This window comes from Stylophora pistillata, chromosome 9, assembly GCF_964205215.1.
Source record: "Stylophora pistillata chromosome 9, jaStyPist1.2, whole genome shotgun sequence".
Classification (NCBI taxonomy): Eukaryota; Metazoa; Cnidaria; class Anthozoa; order Scleractinia; family Pocilloporidae; genus Stylophora; species Stylophora pistillata.
The window spans coordinates 20,860,279-20,877,245 of record NC_142527.1 but is presented as its reverse complement, the minus strand read 5'-3'; the positions used below and the strand labels follow the sequence as shown (position 1 = coordinate 20,877,245).

The 16,967-nt window shown below is 38.5% G+C and overlaps 1 protein-coding gene across 1 annotated transcript in view; it reads left to right on the top strand.

The window, feature by feature from the left end:
- The window catches only part of LOC111346669 (von Willebrand factor D and EGF domain-containing protein), a 58,526-nt gene that overhangs the window by 37,003 nt on the left and 4,556 nt on the right, over positions 1–16,967 (top strand). The window contains exons 7-20 of the mRNA XM_088734489.1: positions 1,121–1,190; positions 2,044–2,313; positions 2,765–2,931; positions 4,047–4,491; positions 6,541–6,818; positions 8,740–8,854; positions 10,739–11,002; positions 11,144–11,258; positions 12,813–13,223; positions 13,723–13,833; positions 14,171–14,281; positions 14,786–14,896; positions 15,862–15,972; positions 16,273–16,467. Coding sequence (XP_088590615.1) covers positions 1,121–1,190; positions 2,044–2,313; positions 2,765–2,931; positions 4,047–4,491; positions 6,541–6,818; positions 8,740–8,854; positions 10,739–11,002; positions 11,144–11,258; positions 12,813–13,223; positions 13,723–13,833; positions 14,171–14,281; positions 14,786–14,896; positions 15,862–15,972; positions 16,273–16,467 — 2,774 coding nt within the window. The remainder of the gene's footprint in view (positions 1–1,120; positions 1,191–2,043; positions 2,314–2,764; positions 2,932–4,046; positions 4,492–6,540; positions 6,819–8,739; positions 8,855–10,738; positions 11,003–11,143; positions 11,259–12,812; positions 13,224–13,722; positions 13,834–14,170; positions 14,282–14,785; positions 14,897–15,861; positions 15,973–16,272; positions 16,468–16,967) is intronic.

Genomic DNA, 16,967 nt, shown 5'->3' with positions numbered 1-16,967 from the left:
TTACTGATAAACATAGAAATCTTAGGCAAGGAAACCACTACAGCCTAGCCAATTACAGTGGACCCCTTGTTAATGATAAAAACAATAACTGAAGCTACTCAGTATAAAGAAAAATTGAAAATAAATATAAAGGGAGCATAACAAGAGTTCAAAGAGCTAGAAATAGGACGACGGTGGGTAAAGGAGAGTTCTCGCTAAATTGCAACTGAGACAGATTGTTCTTCAGGTTCTGATGTCGTTACCGTGGTACAGATCTAAGGCCTTATTGAAATATTGAAGTAGTGAACACTTAAATGAGGTAAGGGAGATGGGACTTTTGCGTAAATCACTGGCCAGAACGTTCCATGTGCGGTATGCGTGTATGAAAAAAGAGCGTTGATAAGTAACAGTCCTACCTCGCTCAGGGATATAAGTAATAGCTTGGCTGCTCGATGACCTGGTAGATCTCGTTGATTGTCTAAACACTAAGTTGTTTACAGCTTTATACCGCAACGGTAGGGATGCTTCAAAGAAAGTTTTGTTACGCGTCGCTGTAGCGACCATACCTGGGTTACGCAGCCGAGGCTCGGCGCTCAAAGTCGAGGAGTTTGTTGGCTGTCGCGCACTGTTCAGTCACTTGTATGTCCGAAGATTGCTTGACACTCACACACTAAAGCCTTTCTCTATTTCGCAAGATTCCAACGGCGTTTTGTTGATGATGTAGGTCCACTGTACCGGTGTTCTTTTACAGGTTATCCGCTGGTATTTACACTCGGACTGATTTAATATGAGCCCAGGAGATTCGGACCAGCTGACAAGGTTGTTAAAGTCGAATTGCGAGGCATTGCAGTCTGTGATGGAAACGATGCTCATAAAAATCTTTGTATCATCGGCATAACAGCCAACTCTTGGTGTCTTAACAGTTTTTGGTAGATCGTCCGCAAACAGCAGAAATGTGTAGAAGTCACTAAAAAAGAACGAAATAAAAAAAGAGGGCGGTCGCTTGGGTATGTCTTCCTCTACAATGGCCTTCATACTCCCTTCAACATTCATCAATTAGGTGTCACGGACTCTGTTATCTAAAATAAGGTGACACACTTTATCACTTCATCTATTAATGCACTTTTCATCTTTCCTACAGCCGGTCTTCTATCACCTTTATGGGACACGGAGATTTTATCCTCTATCGCAATGCAGAACGTAATTTTGAGGTAAAAGGCGAATTAGAGAATGAATAAGTATTATAAGAATGAATAAATATCATAAGTTCAAGAGCAAAGAATTATAAGTATAATTGCTACGGTTATTATAGAGATAGGCGCACTCTAATTGGTCGAGGATTGTGTTATATATAGATATAATCACCTCGCAAGGGACGATTTTAGCGGGAGTGACAAATTTAGAAATGGCTGCCTTGGAACTGATGAACGCGATAAAAAAAAACCAATTTTCTGATGAAGCTAATTTCAGCCTCATATGCAATACACCTTTACAGCACAAAAGTATCATCTGCACGGAGGATAAAGCAACTGCTTGCGATTGCCGCTTAGAAAGAAAATTTAGAAGAATGTTGTGTTCACCAATTGAGTTCAGAAAGGATAATCAGGCTCAGTGAGCTCCAAAACCCACTCCATACCAGGTCCAGTTAATGGAAACTGAATAGGTCGCCCGCGCCGGTTGATCATTTGTTTTTGCCACACTTCGCTGGCAAAACTCAACCGGATCGACCCAGCCATCCTCGGTTGTATTCTCAGCTTTTAATTTGTTGTCAATTCGTGCCCTTAATGAACAGGTGAGGTTTGCTAAGCACGCTCTAATGATGCATATTTATTAAAAAGACGTTTGGGTTTGTCCTACTCCGAAAATACATTAGATAAATTTCATTGTGCGACATATGATTTGTCTTCCTCGTTGGATTCTCATGCATCCTATGCCATACAACCTCGTCTATTTTTTTTGAAAGGGAGCTGAGGTCAAGGCAAAGAACATGCTAAGACAATTTTTACACTATTATGACTGCAACATTTCTTACAAACACAATTTTATTTTAAATGGTGAACATAGGTACATACAAGGCAATGGGTCTGTTCAGAATCTGCGACCACCTGTAACTGTGGGGCTGTTCTTCGAGATCACAATGATGTTATTGAGTTCAACTGCAGCAATGAAAACCGTTATTTTGATAGAACAACCCCAATACGAGTTAAAGTACGCAGCAAAAAACGACTGGCACCTGGACTATCAATCTCACAAACCATACCAGGAATCAATAGCAGATATGTGGTTAGTTTAAATTCCATCACTCATTATCTGACTGCATTATTTTCTCCTGCAGTACTCTGAAAGAGTAATGCAAACAGTGTTATTGAATGGTATGCTTCGTTGGTGCAATTTATATATCTTGCCATGATTTGATGAGATATCGGAGCTTTATCTGACGATTCGTTGCTCAGCGAAATATGATTACAGCGGCTAATCGTAGATCATTCTAGAGCTTTCTACGTGAAGAGTTAAACACCAGTTAGGTTGGTGGGTGCATGGAATGCAGAATTTGGTGTCCTCAGTTGTTATTGTAATTATTCGCAGGAGTATTTTTTTTCTTTACAGGTCTTGGATACTTCCCTTCTTCTACTTTGTAACATTTGCCATCAGTGAGTCACGAAATCTTTTATTAATTTCAAAAACGCATCGTGAGGCGTGATCGAACAAAAAGTATGAGAAGGCTCAAGTCATCACTTGTGTTTAGTGGATCTCATCTTTTCAAGCTTTTCTGTTATAATTTCCTTTATTGCAGATTTTGTTCCCTTCAGGAGGAAAAGTAACTATCGACCGATATTCGTGGGGGCTCGATGTCCACATTACGGTCCCCCGGGCAAAAAGTATTTCCAATGAAACCGGTCTATGTTTGTATAATAACGAGCCAAACGTAACAAGTTTTGCAAAGGGGTTCAGGTAAGCAACCAAGTGAACTCATTACTCATGGATTTAAAAGAAAAAAATGATGAGCCTATCAGTACTACGTACAATTGCAGAGCACCTTAAAATCAAGACACCAACCTGGGGTCAACCGCTCTTCACACCACCAACTCTAACCGGATTCCTCCATAATTTACTGGAAATAACCATAAAATAGAAACAAAGCGAAAAAAGACTATTTCCACGCGCTCGGCTTTAAATTTCCATTATGGTGGAACGAAGTCACGATTTTCTCCAGATCGCACTTACAAATAAACACATTTAAGCCAATCTTGATAAAAATGCAAAAAAAAATCGGCGACAGCTGATCATTACAAACCCACGTGCAGGCGTTAAATGGACGACAAGGCCTGGAACTACCGAGGTGGGACCATGAGCACTTTTTCTTGTTCGATATGTCATCACAAAACATATTTCTCTCCTTTCTTTTTCTTTTTTTCATGAAAACGGATAACAAAGGTTATATTGTTAACATGCATATTGTACTGAGTTATGGGTCGCAAAGGGAATCGTGTTCTGTTCCGGCATTTAAATTTAATTTCATAGCGAGCGTTTGCAAATATTTTGTTATTATTGTTATTTATTTTTTATTAGGTTTCTATTTTACGATCTCTCCATTAAATTGTGGAAAGAGTCAATGAAAGGGTGGCGTACTTTAATTTTACGAGGGTCAAGGTTTGTCGTCCCCACACATAATGTACTTCTGCACTATTGTACAAAACAACATTTCGTTAGCTTAATTTCCTTAATTTTGAGTTCGTGACGTTCCATTACGGAGTGTGATGTTTAAGTTGTATTTGCTAAAATTGAGCATTTTTCTCACTTGCTTTTGATTTTAACAAGGCTTCAACGGCTTTAAGTAACGTGCCCTTACGGCTCTGGATTTAAGAACTTCCATGCCTTCTGTCGACTTTGACAGGGCCTCCACGGCTTGTGAATCATGAGCCTTGCTGCTAGTGATTTACAAGCTTTTCATAGATTACTTATCCTCATTCAGAATTAAAACCTCACTCAGCTTCGTATCTACTACACCGATCCACTTTGGTGCATTTAGGACAATAACGAATAGACTCTTTTCATTAATGTAACAGTTTGGAACCCTCGGAGAGCTACTTTAACAGACTGCCGGATCCAGTTAATGACAGTGCTGTGGAATACGAGATTCCTTGCTCTTGTAACAGAAAAGACGAGAATGGTACTGCAGAGTGTATTAAAGAACTCCCAGTGTACTTTCCCAATGTCATGGATGGAACTGGGAATGTAATACTTCTCACAGGAAACTCCAACAAGAAAAAGAGGGACACACATATCTCGGACGATCTCACGGACAAAGACTACGCGCTATTTAAGGGCTTGATAGGCTCAAACAAGTCACATAGACGTAGACGTGCTTTGTATAGCAAGCGTAAATTTACAATGGAAAATGCAACAGATTACTGCATGGAAAAGGTGTCAAAAACAGACATTGGTAACTTATGCGCAATACTGGGAGTAAATGTTTCGGAAATCATTACTTCTTGTTCCATCGACTTGAAGGTAAAACTTTTCTTTTCCCTCGGTTCCTCCCTCCCATCCTTCCTTCTTCCTGTTCTTCTTCTTTCCTTCCTTCCTTTCATTCTTTTTGTTTTTTCTTTTCTTCTTTCTTTGAGTATTGTTTCTTTTTTACCTGTCTTCCTCTCTTTTTTTCCCTCTTTCTGTATTTTTTTACATATTTCTTTCTTTTTCTTTTCTTTCTTTTTTAATTTATGTCTTTCTCTCTTTTTTCTTCCCTTCTTGATTCTTCTTTTTTACTCTCTTTCTTTCTGACTTTCATTGTCCCTGTCTTTGTTCTTGCAAGTCTTTGTTTCTTAGTTTTTTTCTTTCTTCTTTTCTCGTACTTCAGGAGCAAGCCATTAGGATACGTAGACCTTCGCGCCAAATTTTGCCAATTTTTTTTTTTTACTTCAAACAAAGCATCACTATTTTAACTACAGTTTCCGGAAAGAAAATTAAGATATTGAAATGCAGTTGTGTTATTTACAAAAGCGTTTTTCGAACTGAATTCTTTGAGCCGCAGTAGTGTGAAAAGCCAATTACATTGTGACACATGGCCCATGACATATTTAATGAGATTAAATGAGATTAAATACAGGATTATCACACCCGAGAGACGAGCCCAGCAGGCGTAATACTTGCAGTGCAAAGCACTTGTGTCTTCTCATGCAGAAATGTCTCCCGTGATGTTTTTTTGCGGCAGAACATCCGGGAAGTATTAGTCACATAAACATCTTCCTATGTCAGTTCAGGTGTTTATCGTATCAGTTCATGAAATAATGAGTAGAATAGAGTTAACAAAAAGAAAATTAAGGAACCCTTGGGTTAAAGCTGGAAAGAAGCCTGGCCGTAAGAGCCAGACATTGAAGGATTCCTACGAAGAATGGAGAAAAAAATCTAGAGGGCTCATAGTATGATCAATTTTTTAAACTGATCGCATCTCGGACTCTGCTGCTTCGTTAGGGTCAATTAGAGTTAAACTTGACGGCGCTGCCAAAACTTTGCTTTGCCATGAATTTCTTCTTTTCGCCGGCATTCCGAAGATCTGTCACGCACTACTGCAGAATACGGTTTCCCGCGAAACATGTTTTGTCGAGAGTCTCCTGGGACTCCACTCCTGTTGTCAGCATTTCGAGCGGTTTTTCATAGTGTTGACATAACTTGAAATGTGGTTATCTAAAGGTATGAAATGTTTGAAAAACTTTGGAAGCGAAAAAAACCCACTTTGTTTTTTACGCAAGTGTGTCTTCTGGGGCGAATTAGTATTGTATGAAACCTTTACGGATTGACTTGAAATTTGGTCCAAAGGCTCCCAAAATACCAATCTAAAAGACCATGTGGGGCTTTTCCGTTTTTCGAAATTGATCTCTCACAATGGTCTCCGACGTGACGCATATCAGTACCATTTTGATAACCAAACCTTACAGAGGCATTGCAAAGCAACCAACAGGAATAGCGAAAATCCTCATGCTGTTTTTAAGACCAACCAGAAGTTTTAATTGTGCGGGTAGATTTGATACCCGATTAATTTTGCGCAAAGACACATCGTCCGTTTCGACTTAGTAGCTTTACAATTTGATCAAGCTAAAACGAAATATTTTTTTTCTGGAAAGTGCATTTCATAACCTTTTCACTGATATATAGTTTATGATTGTTACGCTTTAAATAGCGCGGTAACATTTTCTTCGTGAAGGACACCCACAAATGTCTACCGTATCCTTAGGAAGTAAGTAGAGTTAGGCGTGGATATGAAGGATGATTGTTTAGTTTGGTATCCACTGGCCTGTTGTATAATAAACCTAAGGACTGTTTGCTAAAAATATCCCTAAATAAGAACTTTTACCATAACAAGGCCGATGAAGACTAGCTGACCTAGGGTTTCTAATCAGGCTGTGGAATATAAGGGGACGATTTTGGCCGTGATGGTGTTAATAGTAATCTATTGATTATGGACTATTCAATATTAATGACACAAGAAATAATATTCCGATTAGGAATCTTCAGTATGGAGAACATTTCCACACCAACTCTGTGTGTCTATTTCGTTTTCAGGCGAGTGGTGACCCAGCCTTTGCGATTTCTGCAATATCAGTACTTCTGAATAATTGCGGTGAAATTGTTGCCAGAAACCTTTCATTGTATTCTAAGGAGAGTAATGTCAACACACAAGGCAATTCCAGTTCGTCCATCTTGACTAACATTGCTCAAAAAATGTGTCCAAATGATTGCTCGTTGAATGGCAAATGTGTTAATGCCTCCTGCATCTGTAACGAGGGATTTACCGCAAAGGATTGCGCAATGTCACTTGGAAACGCACCTTTCATATCTATGTAAGTGTCACTTTCATTTCTAGCACTTCTTTAGTAAGGCTTCAAACCTGTGAAATGAATGCAATAATATATAGATTTAGCCAAGTCTAAAAGTGGAGCTCCAGTTAGTCTATTTCCATCCTTAACTCCTCAGCACTGGCTGTCTCCTGAAGAGTTTATTCAAGGGTATCAAATGGAAGGGGGAAGATCAACACGCATGCCACTCAGCGGTATTTTGGCATTTTTTAAGCAGCTGAAGACCTTATAATTAGTTGATGTTCGTGATGTTTTTCAACGGATTCTCGACGACAGGAAATGTTTTTCTCTTCTGATGTAGTGTTTGGGGTTACTATCAGCTGAAATGATACTCTATTGAGCGTGAATGTTACCTTAGGTTTCGGAAAATGAGCCAAAATTGAGCTAGATTTCACTTTTATATTGCATTGATTAGTCTCAAACATCAATCAAGTTTTTCTTTAAGTTTTAAAGCTGACTTGATGTTGTTAGTGCCCACATAGAAGAGATTGAAAAGTGTTAGATAATATTAGCAAATACATGAATCTCTTGGAAAGTGGATCTGTGGCAACGTGTTAACAAAAAATTTTAATGATCTGAAAAAAAAGTTTTCATTTGACCATCTAAGTAAGACTTTCACTAGTTCACTGTGACAAAATTCAAACAACAAAGTTTTTGATAATGCTGAAGTATTTGCTAAAATGGTGTATTTAGGTATTTGTTAAAACTCAGGTTATACAAGCACATTGAATGCACGGGTTTATCTTCCATTTTTCCACTAATGCTGTAACAAGCTGGCAAATATTAATCTTTGTAACATATTTCAACCCAACCATTCTCCAAACTTTTAAACACCATTATGGAATAATTATGCTAAAAATGGAAAGTTTGTGACATGCACGCTGTAATGTTTTCACCGTATCAGTAAGTGTTAAGGTAAGATCCCAGATGGAAGAGGACGAGGTAAGGTTACGTTAGTAAGTTTCTAATTTTAATAAAACACGAACTTTACATTGGCGACGAGGATTCGCGAGCCACACCACCGGTTGAAGCTCAACGATAATCAAACCGCAATAGCGTGAATCATGGCTATAGCTCCAAGTCTGACGTTCCTAAAACAAGCACACTAGCTACATGATGATTGCTTGCGTGGCTTCAAATCCTCTAGCCCACGTGAAGTCATCTTGTAATGCGTAACCGTGTGCCCTCAGTATGCTGCACGAGAGTTCGGCACTCGAGTATGTGCTCTCCATCATCTTCCACCAGTGTTTCCCGGCGCACACGAATGGAATCTCCAAATTACGCTCACAATCGCTCCTGCGCATTCCCTTCTCCCTTTCTCTTCTAATAAAGTAATGGCAAAACCTGTGCCCGCAATCGAGTTGGCCGTGCCTACCAAAAGTAGCACCTTATATGTAAGGACGCACAGTAGAACACCAGATCAGATATTTTCGGCTTGATGGGTTACCACTATTTCTTTTAAGTATGGGGCTACGCTACACACGTCTCGTGCGCTACGAGCTCCTCTACTGAGTATTAAAATCACTATTTCCTTCCTCTTAAAATGTGTGGACGAGGTCTCCCAAATTTGGGACAGATTGGAGCAACATTCTTTCAGCTAGTTTCAGTTCAATGCGGTTCACTTGCAGTTTAAATTCTCTTTATGCTTCTTGACACTGGCATCCATAAACTCATTGACTGACCAATGTTTTTTATCGATAAAAACGAAAATCTCTCTTCATAGATATCAAAAAAGTTGTCACCACCAGTAATAGCTTTGTTTGGCACTAAGGTAATCTTCTTCTTTGGCAATGCTAAATGTCTGTCCTGTACGAAAACGTGGTATTTGTTTTTATTAGAGAAAGGGGCGCTTATAACCAAGTATCTGGTTAATATTTATCTTGAAATCGTAACTGTCCAATTAAAGGTTACAAGGAAGTGGTCTCTGTGATAAGCGCCAACGGCCATGCAAGAAGGTGACTGTGATGGGAAATGGCTTCATCAACTCGACAAACGTAACTTGTCACGTGAAAGAATACAAGGTATCAATTTAAGATTAACCATAATAATATATCATTTACCAGCAAAGATTAAGGAAACTGCCCTCTCTAATTTTGATTACTAGTTTTAGTCCACTTTTCCGTTACACAGCACAGTCACAGTTCTTTTTTTCCCATATCTTGACGATCTGTTTAAATATCTAGAAAATGCTTTAAAAGGTCTTTTTTCTATTTTCGGTTTTTGCTGAATCTTTGGTTTTTTTGTTTTGTTTTGTTTTTTTGCATTGTCTGTATCCTGTTGTCTTCGTTTTTGATTAGTTTTTGCTTCTTCTTTGTTTTTTTTTTCTTTTCGCGATACCCAGCAAATTTATAAATTATAAATTATAGTTAATGATGAAACTACTAGCATATAAGGGCAAAGTAAACAGAAAACAATTGTCAAGTGCTAATAATAGTAAGAGTACAAAGGTCAGATGAGCTTGCATTGATTGCACGTGCAGCCAATTATTGTCCAATCACTGCTTTTCTTTCTCTGTGTCAATCAAACTGTGCTTAGCATGCCTGCTTCTGTTCAGTGATTTATAACAGTAATTCAGATCACAAGGATTAATAATTTCCTCCCACCCTTCCCTATTGATAGCACTTGACAATCACTACTATTCAATGTAATGAAAAGACTTTAATCTACGTTTCATTCTAATAACAGTTAAAGCATCATCGAGGGATACAAACTTTGACAATTTGACTCCTAGAGATATCAATAGGTTGATGTTATTTTTTAGCCATTATTGGCTGTTATACATGATGTTATAGTTTCTCACATATTAATAATTAAGAACTGTTATCTCAAGAAAAAATGTTTAATAAACCAGGGTTCGGGATTAAGTGCTACCATGCTGGTCACACTTTCACCCATAGACTCATGGCGGCTATTTATTTTGGGCATCGGTACCACTAGCCACTACATGTTGCCATGGGAACTTGGGGGATCCCGGAGGATTATTACCTCCAAGAGGGGACTACTACCCCTCTGTCGGCCAAGGGATTATCACCCTTGATAGAGAATTATCATCTCTTTTGCCGCATAATTAACTAGCTTCCGACCTGCATGTTATGTCAGCTATTTTGTGACTGGAGGGCTTAGTCCCCTACCCCTTTACCCCACAAATGTGTTCTTATTGTTGACTCTAGCTAGTAGGTTGAGAGCATTAATGGGCAGTTTGTAAACAGCATGTTCCAGCTTTGTGCGTAGAACCTGTTGGTAATTATTACCATGATCATTGTTATTATCATTATTATTTTATTTTACTTTTATTTTTATCTTTAATGGCGGCATCTATGGTCAATTGTTTAGCACATTTAAGATAAATTTTTCCAACGTTTAGACTTTAGGTTACTTAGCGGAGGCTCTAAGCACAGCAGTCAGTTATTTAAATGCCAGCAATAAAAAATGTAAATGGTTTTTATTAGTCGGTTATCCTTCCTTTGAAGTATGCATCGCCTCACCTAAGCACTTCCCTCCTCTTTTACTCGCAAAAATAACAATACTTTTTTTTTCCTTCAGTTTCATTCCAGCTCAAAGCAAAATAAGCTGTTTACAATAATGCAAAGATCTTGACGTAAAGCTAGCTTTTCCCCGTATTTCAAACTAAGAAATCATATTGTAACATGGCAAGCTCCATTCACCTACCTAGAAATCAGTTTCCTCTTCATTGCTTGATCTCAAGAAAAGCTCAGAGTTCACTGCCTTTCCAAAACTACGCGTGAATGCAGGCGGAACTGAAACAATCCCTAATATGAAGATACTTATCTGAAATACAAAAAAAAGAAAAAGAAAAAAAATAGTTACTATCTATTTATCTGGAAGGTCTTCAGTATTTACTAAGCTTTTCTTTCGACATTAAATATACTTCAATTACAATTTAGGTAATAAATAGCTCGTGGACTCCAGACAAAACAATCCAGCGATTCCCTGGCGTTATGACAGATTTGGTATTGGTAGAATGTCATTTGCCTGATTCGCCCGTCAAGCACAATTTCTTTGATGACACCGTTGAAGGAACTCCTGCAGCAGGACTCTCAATATCGGTTTCAAATGACGGCGCAAACCCAAGTCATGATGAGTTGTCATTTATATCATACGACTCTGGATGCATGAGTTGCAATATTTCTTCAGGATGCCTTGTTAAAGTTAGTGCATTGTAGTATTGATTTTTGTTTGTTTTTATTGTAATAGCTTGCAAAAGGGATATGTACCTAATCATTTCACGCCATGCTGAACAACTGCTGATCATCATCATCATCATCATTATCAACATGCTTTTCTTTCAGAGTAATTCTTGCTTGATAAATCAATATTGCTTCGCCGCAAACGAAATGAACCCCACTGATTTCTGTTCTCAATGTCTTCCGGAGATCAGCAAAAACACATGGACAAAACGACAAGGTTAGCTTGTGATTATATCTACAATTACTCCTACTTTCGACCAATCATTTTTCAAGTCTCTCATCCATCATATCTATCAGTATTTCTTAGCCATGGTCTTGGTTTTTTCCCCTTTCATTTACTCATCTTGCCCAACATAATTTTTTGCTCAGCTATTCACATCTTTTTTAACAATACATACTTCATTTACCCTAGGTGTTAAGTGCGGTTCGAAGCCAAAGGCTGGGCACAAAATCTCCCGTACCGAATTTTATTTTTTTTCCATAATCATGTTATTGACTTAGACTATGAGTCGTCTAAAAAATTATTTGTAGGCCTAAAAATCTTGGCATCGAGCAACTTAGTGACACCAACTACCAAGGCTTTTATGAAAACAACATCTACATCCAACTAGACATCAAATGCATTCAGTTCCTTTGTTTGATTTCTTCGTAACTGTTGATCTTACTTTAAAAAAAAGTATCTAAAGGACTAATTCAATAAATGGTTTGAACTCGAGGTAACAATTAATTTTGATCATTCAGTATGATCGTCTTGGTGACAGACAGTAGTCCCGGGAGAGATTATAGTTAATAATGGTGACTGACGTTTCGACAACCTTAGGGGAAGTCGTCATTCGTGTCGAGAGTTATCTGCTCGGTCAGTTTTTCCGTACGATTATTGGTAAGTCGGTCCTTATTGGTCGGTTTTGATCTGTCGGCATGACAGGTCGTTCTTTTTGGCTCCTTTTTTGACTACTTCATTGCACGTAAAATTGAATTGTGAAAAAAAAAAAAAAAAAAAAAAAAAAAAAGACACCACGAACCCGCAAAGCCTGGAACACCGACGAATGCGCAGTGAGTCAAACAAATCCGAGTATCTATGATTCTTCTTTTAAACACCAGGGTACAGTTTTATAAACGGCGGATAACGCTAGCTATCCAACGGATAATTGCTATCTGGCGCATAAGTGATGGAAAAACGTATATTGTTATCCAACGGATATATTTTATCCATTGGATAGCATTATCCAACCATAGAACAAACGGAGTCGGTTGAAAAGTCAAAAACTACTCTTGCATTGTAATCTGAGGTCAGGACAGAGTAAACAACAAGTCGCTACGGTATGTCTCCGAGACAGACTCCCCCGAGCATGTGCACTGCTTAAGAAGCAAGTCGTGATCGCTGCATAATTCGCCAATGTGATTCGTAGTTTTTTTGTGAAAAAACTGACCATATTTGGGCAAAACTTTTAGACGCTTTTAGGTCATAAGCTTCTTTTGTTGGTTATTTGTGCCATATTACCGTTGTTTGACGCAACCTTTCGACTTAAGTTTTAAACGAAAAGTAGCCTAATTCATTAAAAATCCTTGCTGTTTTGTTTTCCTAGCTGGTATATATGTATATGTATGTTTTTGTATATTCCTATATATAAAGCTTACATACAAAAATTTTTTTTCCGGTGGAATTGTATCTTTTGGCTTAATTTTTAAATATCTTAATTGTCTCAACGATCTACATTTTTTCATTACAAAAAAGCCCTATCCTAACACATCTGGTTATTTTTATGTATAGTAAACCTTGCCCCAAAATTTGCATCAACCTCTCAGTATTACGCGGTGTTTCAAGAAACTCTGGAGTTGCCTATTGACGTTCTGGATCCAGAAGGCATGCCTCTAGTAGTTTCTCTCGTGAATGGAGGTCCAACTCAGGCTATCATACAACAAAACGTTTTGATATGGAATGCGACTAAAGATATCATGACCCATTTCTTACTCAAAGCTACTGATGCCTGTCAGGCCGTTTCTTCGCACAATATCACCGTATCTTTAGTCAACTGCCAATGTCAAAACCATGGAAGATGCGTTCCTCATCCAGATAAACCAAGAGGATCGGGTTATTATGAGTGCCATTGCCTTCCTGGATTTACAGGAGACAAGTGTGAGACAGACATCAACGAGTGTGAATTATACCCATGTTTAAGAGGTAGTTAAGACTTTCGTTTTATATTCGTTATCTCATATTTTTTGCGGACATTAAAAATAAAGTTCTCTAAGAGCAAAGCTCGAGGCTAGGAAAACCTTAAACTTCAAAGAAAAGATTATGTGCAATTGAAGGCTTACGAAACTTCGAGAAAAATTCTGTTCACGTTTTTTTCGCAGAACGCAAAAACAGCGTTGACATTAGCTAGAACAAAAAAAAGATTATGGTAAATTTGTGCAGTTACAGCAATTTCCAATTAATCTCACTCCTTATGACAGTTGTCAAGGATACTATCCTTTAATAAGAAGGTAAGTGGAGTACTCAAGCGACTGATAGATACATATCTCATAAGAACGAACGAAAATCTTAAGGTCCTAAATACCAGCGCAGTGGTTCCCTTCTCTCTTTTGTTACTGAAACTATAATTGAACTTCTTTTGTGGTTATTTTCTCGATGACATCTTACTGTTAAGGATTGACGGTCAGCCTTTTTTTCCACTAAGGTCGTTGCGTTGATGGAGTGAATAATTTCACCTGCATCTGCTATCCAGGATATGTTGGAAGGACATGCAATGAAAATTATGACGACTGCAGTTCTTTGCCGTGCATTCATGGTCAGTTTCCAACTCTTTTAAACAATTAACCTGAAGAAGCGGAAGAACTTTGTTAACAGTGTTTGACTTTCTTCCAGAATTTTAGATTCGTGGTTAGAGCATAAGTTTTTGTAGAGATTGATTTTTTCCTTGTTTAGATACCCGCACAAAATAAATTTGGATTCCTATTGAGGAGATAATGACGATAAGTGAAAGTGATGTGCCCGCGTACATTTGATTTATATTAAGGGATCAGTAAAACTGTTTCCATACGCATTCAGTAAGCATACACTGCAAGTGAATACCAGCCCTTTTTTTGTTATTACACGAAAATAAATATTATTTTTTATTTTAAAAGGTAACTGCACTGACTATGTTAATGCATATGGATGCAGTTGTGAGCCTGGATACACAGGGAAGAACTGTAGCATTGACATCGATGACTGCCAGGCATCCCCTTGCAAGAATGGTGAGTAATATAAATGGAAATCATTGCCTTAATTTCTTGATCTATTTGCACCCACCCCCCCCCCCTTTTGCATTCTTGTACAGTAACTCCTACACTTCTGCACTTCTGCACTCCTGCTCCCCTGTGCTTCTTCATCACTGCACTAATAGCACCCTACACTTCTTCACTCTTGCATTCCTACCTTTCTGCCCTTTCTACCTTCCAGCTCTCCTTCATTGTTACTCTTTTGCATTGTTTAGTTCCTGCTCCACAGTCACCATGTACTTATTCACACCCTCGCACCTCCTCTCATTCGCTTCTGAAGTGCCGCACTTCTTCACAGTCGCGCTCCTACGCACATGCATGCCTTCAATTCTGTACTCCAAACCTCCTCCCCTCCCCCTGCACTTCTATATTCTTTCACCACTTACTTAACCAGTCCATTGACAATTATTGATCAACCAACTTCATTCACTTACGACCAACGGCAACAGCTGTATTATTCTATCATTTTCTTTTTGCCAGGAACATGTTATGATGCTCTTAATGGGTACACTTGCCAATGCAACGATGGTTTCACCGGTTATGACTGTAATGTAAACATTGATGAATGCAAGTCTAACCCGTGCATCTACGGTAGGAACCTCATGTTAGGCTTATTTCAAATATGTATGATGGAAAACACAAAGGGTATAGTCTTATTGGCTATGTACATTTTAATTTTTTTGCTTGTTTATTTTTTGTTTGTTGGTTTTGTTGTTGTTGTTGCTGTTGTTTTTAATATGCAAATCACCTCAAAATAATAAACGCTTTCCACAAGCAGTGGAAAACATACCTCTTCCGAGATATCGCTGATCAGTATATGTTTCCTGGGACTTATCATTCTTGCGGTGATTGTTAAAGTTATCTGTCCCTTCCTTCTTTAAAAGGCCAAAACTGATGCTTGACAAATCTTTATTTGCAAGAGGGAAACCGCAGATATCCAATCTGTGGAACAATACTGTGTTGCAAGATACAAAAAAGTTATTATTATTTTCGCAGAATGTTGTTACAGATTGCGTAGAGCGACGATTAATACAAAATGCCACAACACTTATTACAACCCGCCGTCCAGTTAGCCCAATGGCTAGTACGCTGGGCTGTTGTGTGGGAGGCCGGTCGAGGGTTCGAGGCCCGGCTGGACAACCACTCAAGGTCTTAAAATAATTGAGAAGAATTTGCATCCTCTCTATAACATCAAGAAATGGTTAGATATTCTAGTCTTCTCGGATAGGGACGAATAAATGGAGGTCCCGTCTCCTGCAGGGTCGGGGTAGGAAACGTTAATTTCCCACACACGAGATTACTATGTGATGGATGTCGTCCCCTGGGGTGGGATGGTGGGTTTGTTTTACTGTGAAGGCCGTAAGTTAGATAACTGATTGGGTTAATTACGACACCTTCGTTAAATAAAGAATATTGTATTGTATTGTATTTTAGCTCACCTTTATCACAAGAATTGAATGCTATAATACTTATTACAAAATGCATGAGTTAACGGTTAGGTCAAAGAATTTTTTCGTTAGTACCATAGCCATAATGTTTAAAAAATCACACTTTAGGAACATGTGTGGACCAGATAAATAACTTTACCTGCCACTGCACTGCTGGTTTCACCGGACCGAAATGCGAAGAGAACATAAATGACTGTCTACAACTGAAGTGTGGGGATGGTAAATATCTCTTTCGATTTATTGCCATTTTGTCTTCCCAAACTAGACATGAACATAAGGAAATGGTATGATGATTATACCGATAAAGCATTAAAATATAAAAGGTCCAAGGAAAAATATGTAAACTAAATTCGCGCATGCGTTCCATGAGCATAACAGCATGCCGCTCATACTTCTTACTTCGATTCCCGCCTCTCTTAAAGTGATAGTCTCCTCATGCCTGTAAATCAGCTCTGCAGTTTATCGTCAATATTCATCAGTTTAAATTTAATTTTTATCCCCTTTTCGTTCACATTTTAGGAACATGTGTTGATCTCGTAAATAATTACACCTGTAATTGTTATGCTGGCTTCACTGGTAGAAACTGTGATATACTTATCGCAAATTGCGCCAAAGATTCTTGTTTTCCAAACGTCACTTGCTACGAAAAAGACAATTCTATCATCTGTGGTCCATGTCCCTCTGGATTAACAGGAGATGGCAAACGTTGTGAAGGTAATTTTATTAAGCCAATACGTCTTGAAAACCTAGCTCAAAATCTGAGCTGTATGTACATTACGAACCGAGTTTTTGCCCCTTTTGATATTGCTTCAAGCATAATTTCGAAAAGCGTTGGCAATAAATCTGGGGATAGCATGCGGATAGGCCCTCATCATTATAGTTGCGTGGCGTGTGTTTCTCCACCGGCAGGCAGATTTGAGACGAGAAGGGGAGGGACATATCGAGGGTCTGGCACTAATGATATCAGTGTTAAACTCCTTAGAGACCTCTCACCAGATCGCATTGCTCAAGGGTTCGTACTTTCCCGCGTGTAAAGAAAAAACTGAGCGCAAGCGCTAATAAATAGTGCCAGCTTATGGGTGAATCTCAAGGTGAGTAACTCTGTAACTTACGATCTGTACCAGTGGGCCTTGCTAGGGATAACAAACCCAAAAATTGACCAATCAGAGAACGAACACATTTGAGGGACGCAATAAAAGTCAACACAGCCTTGG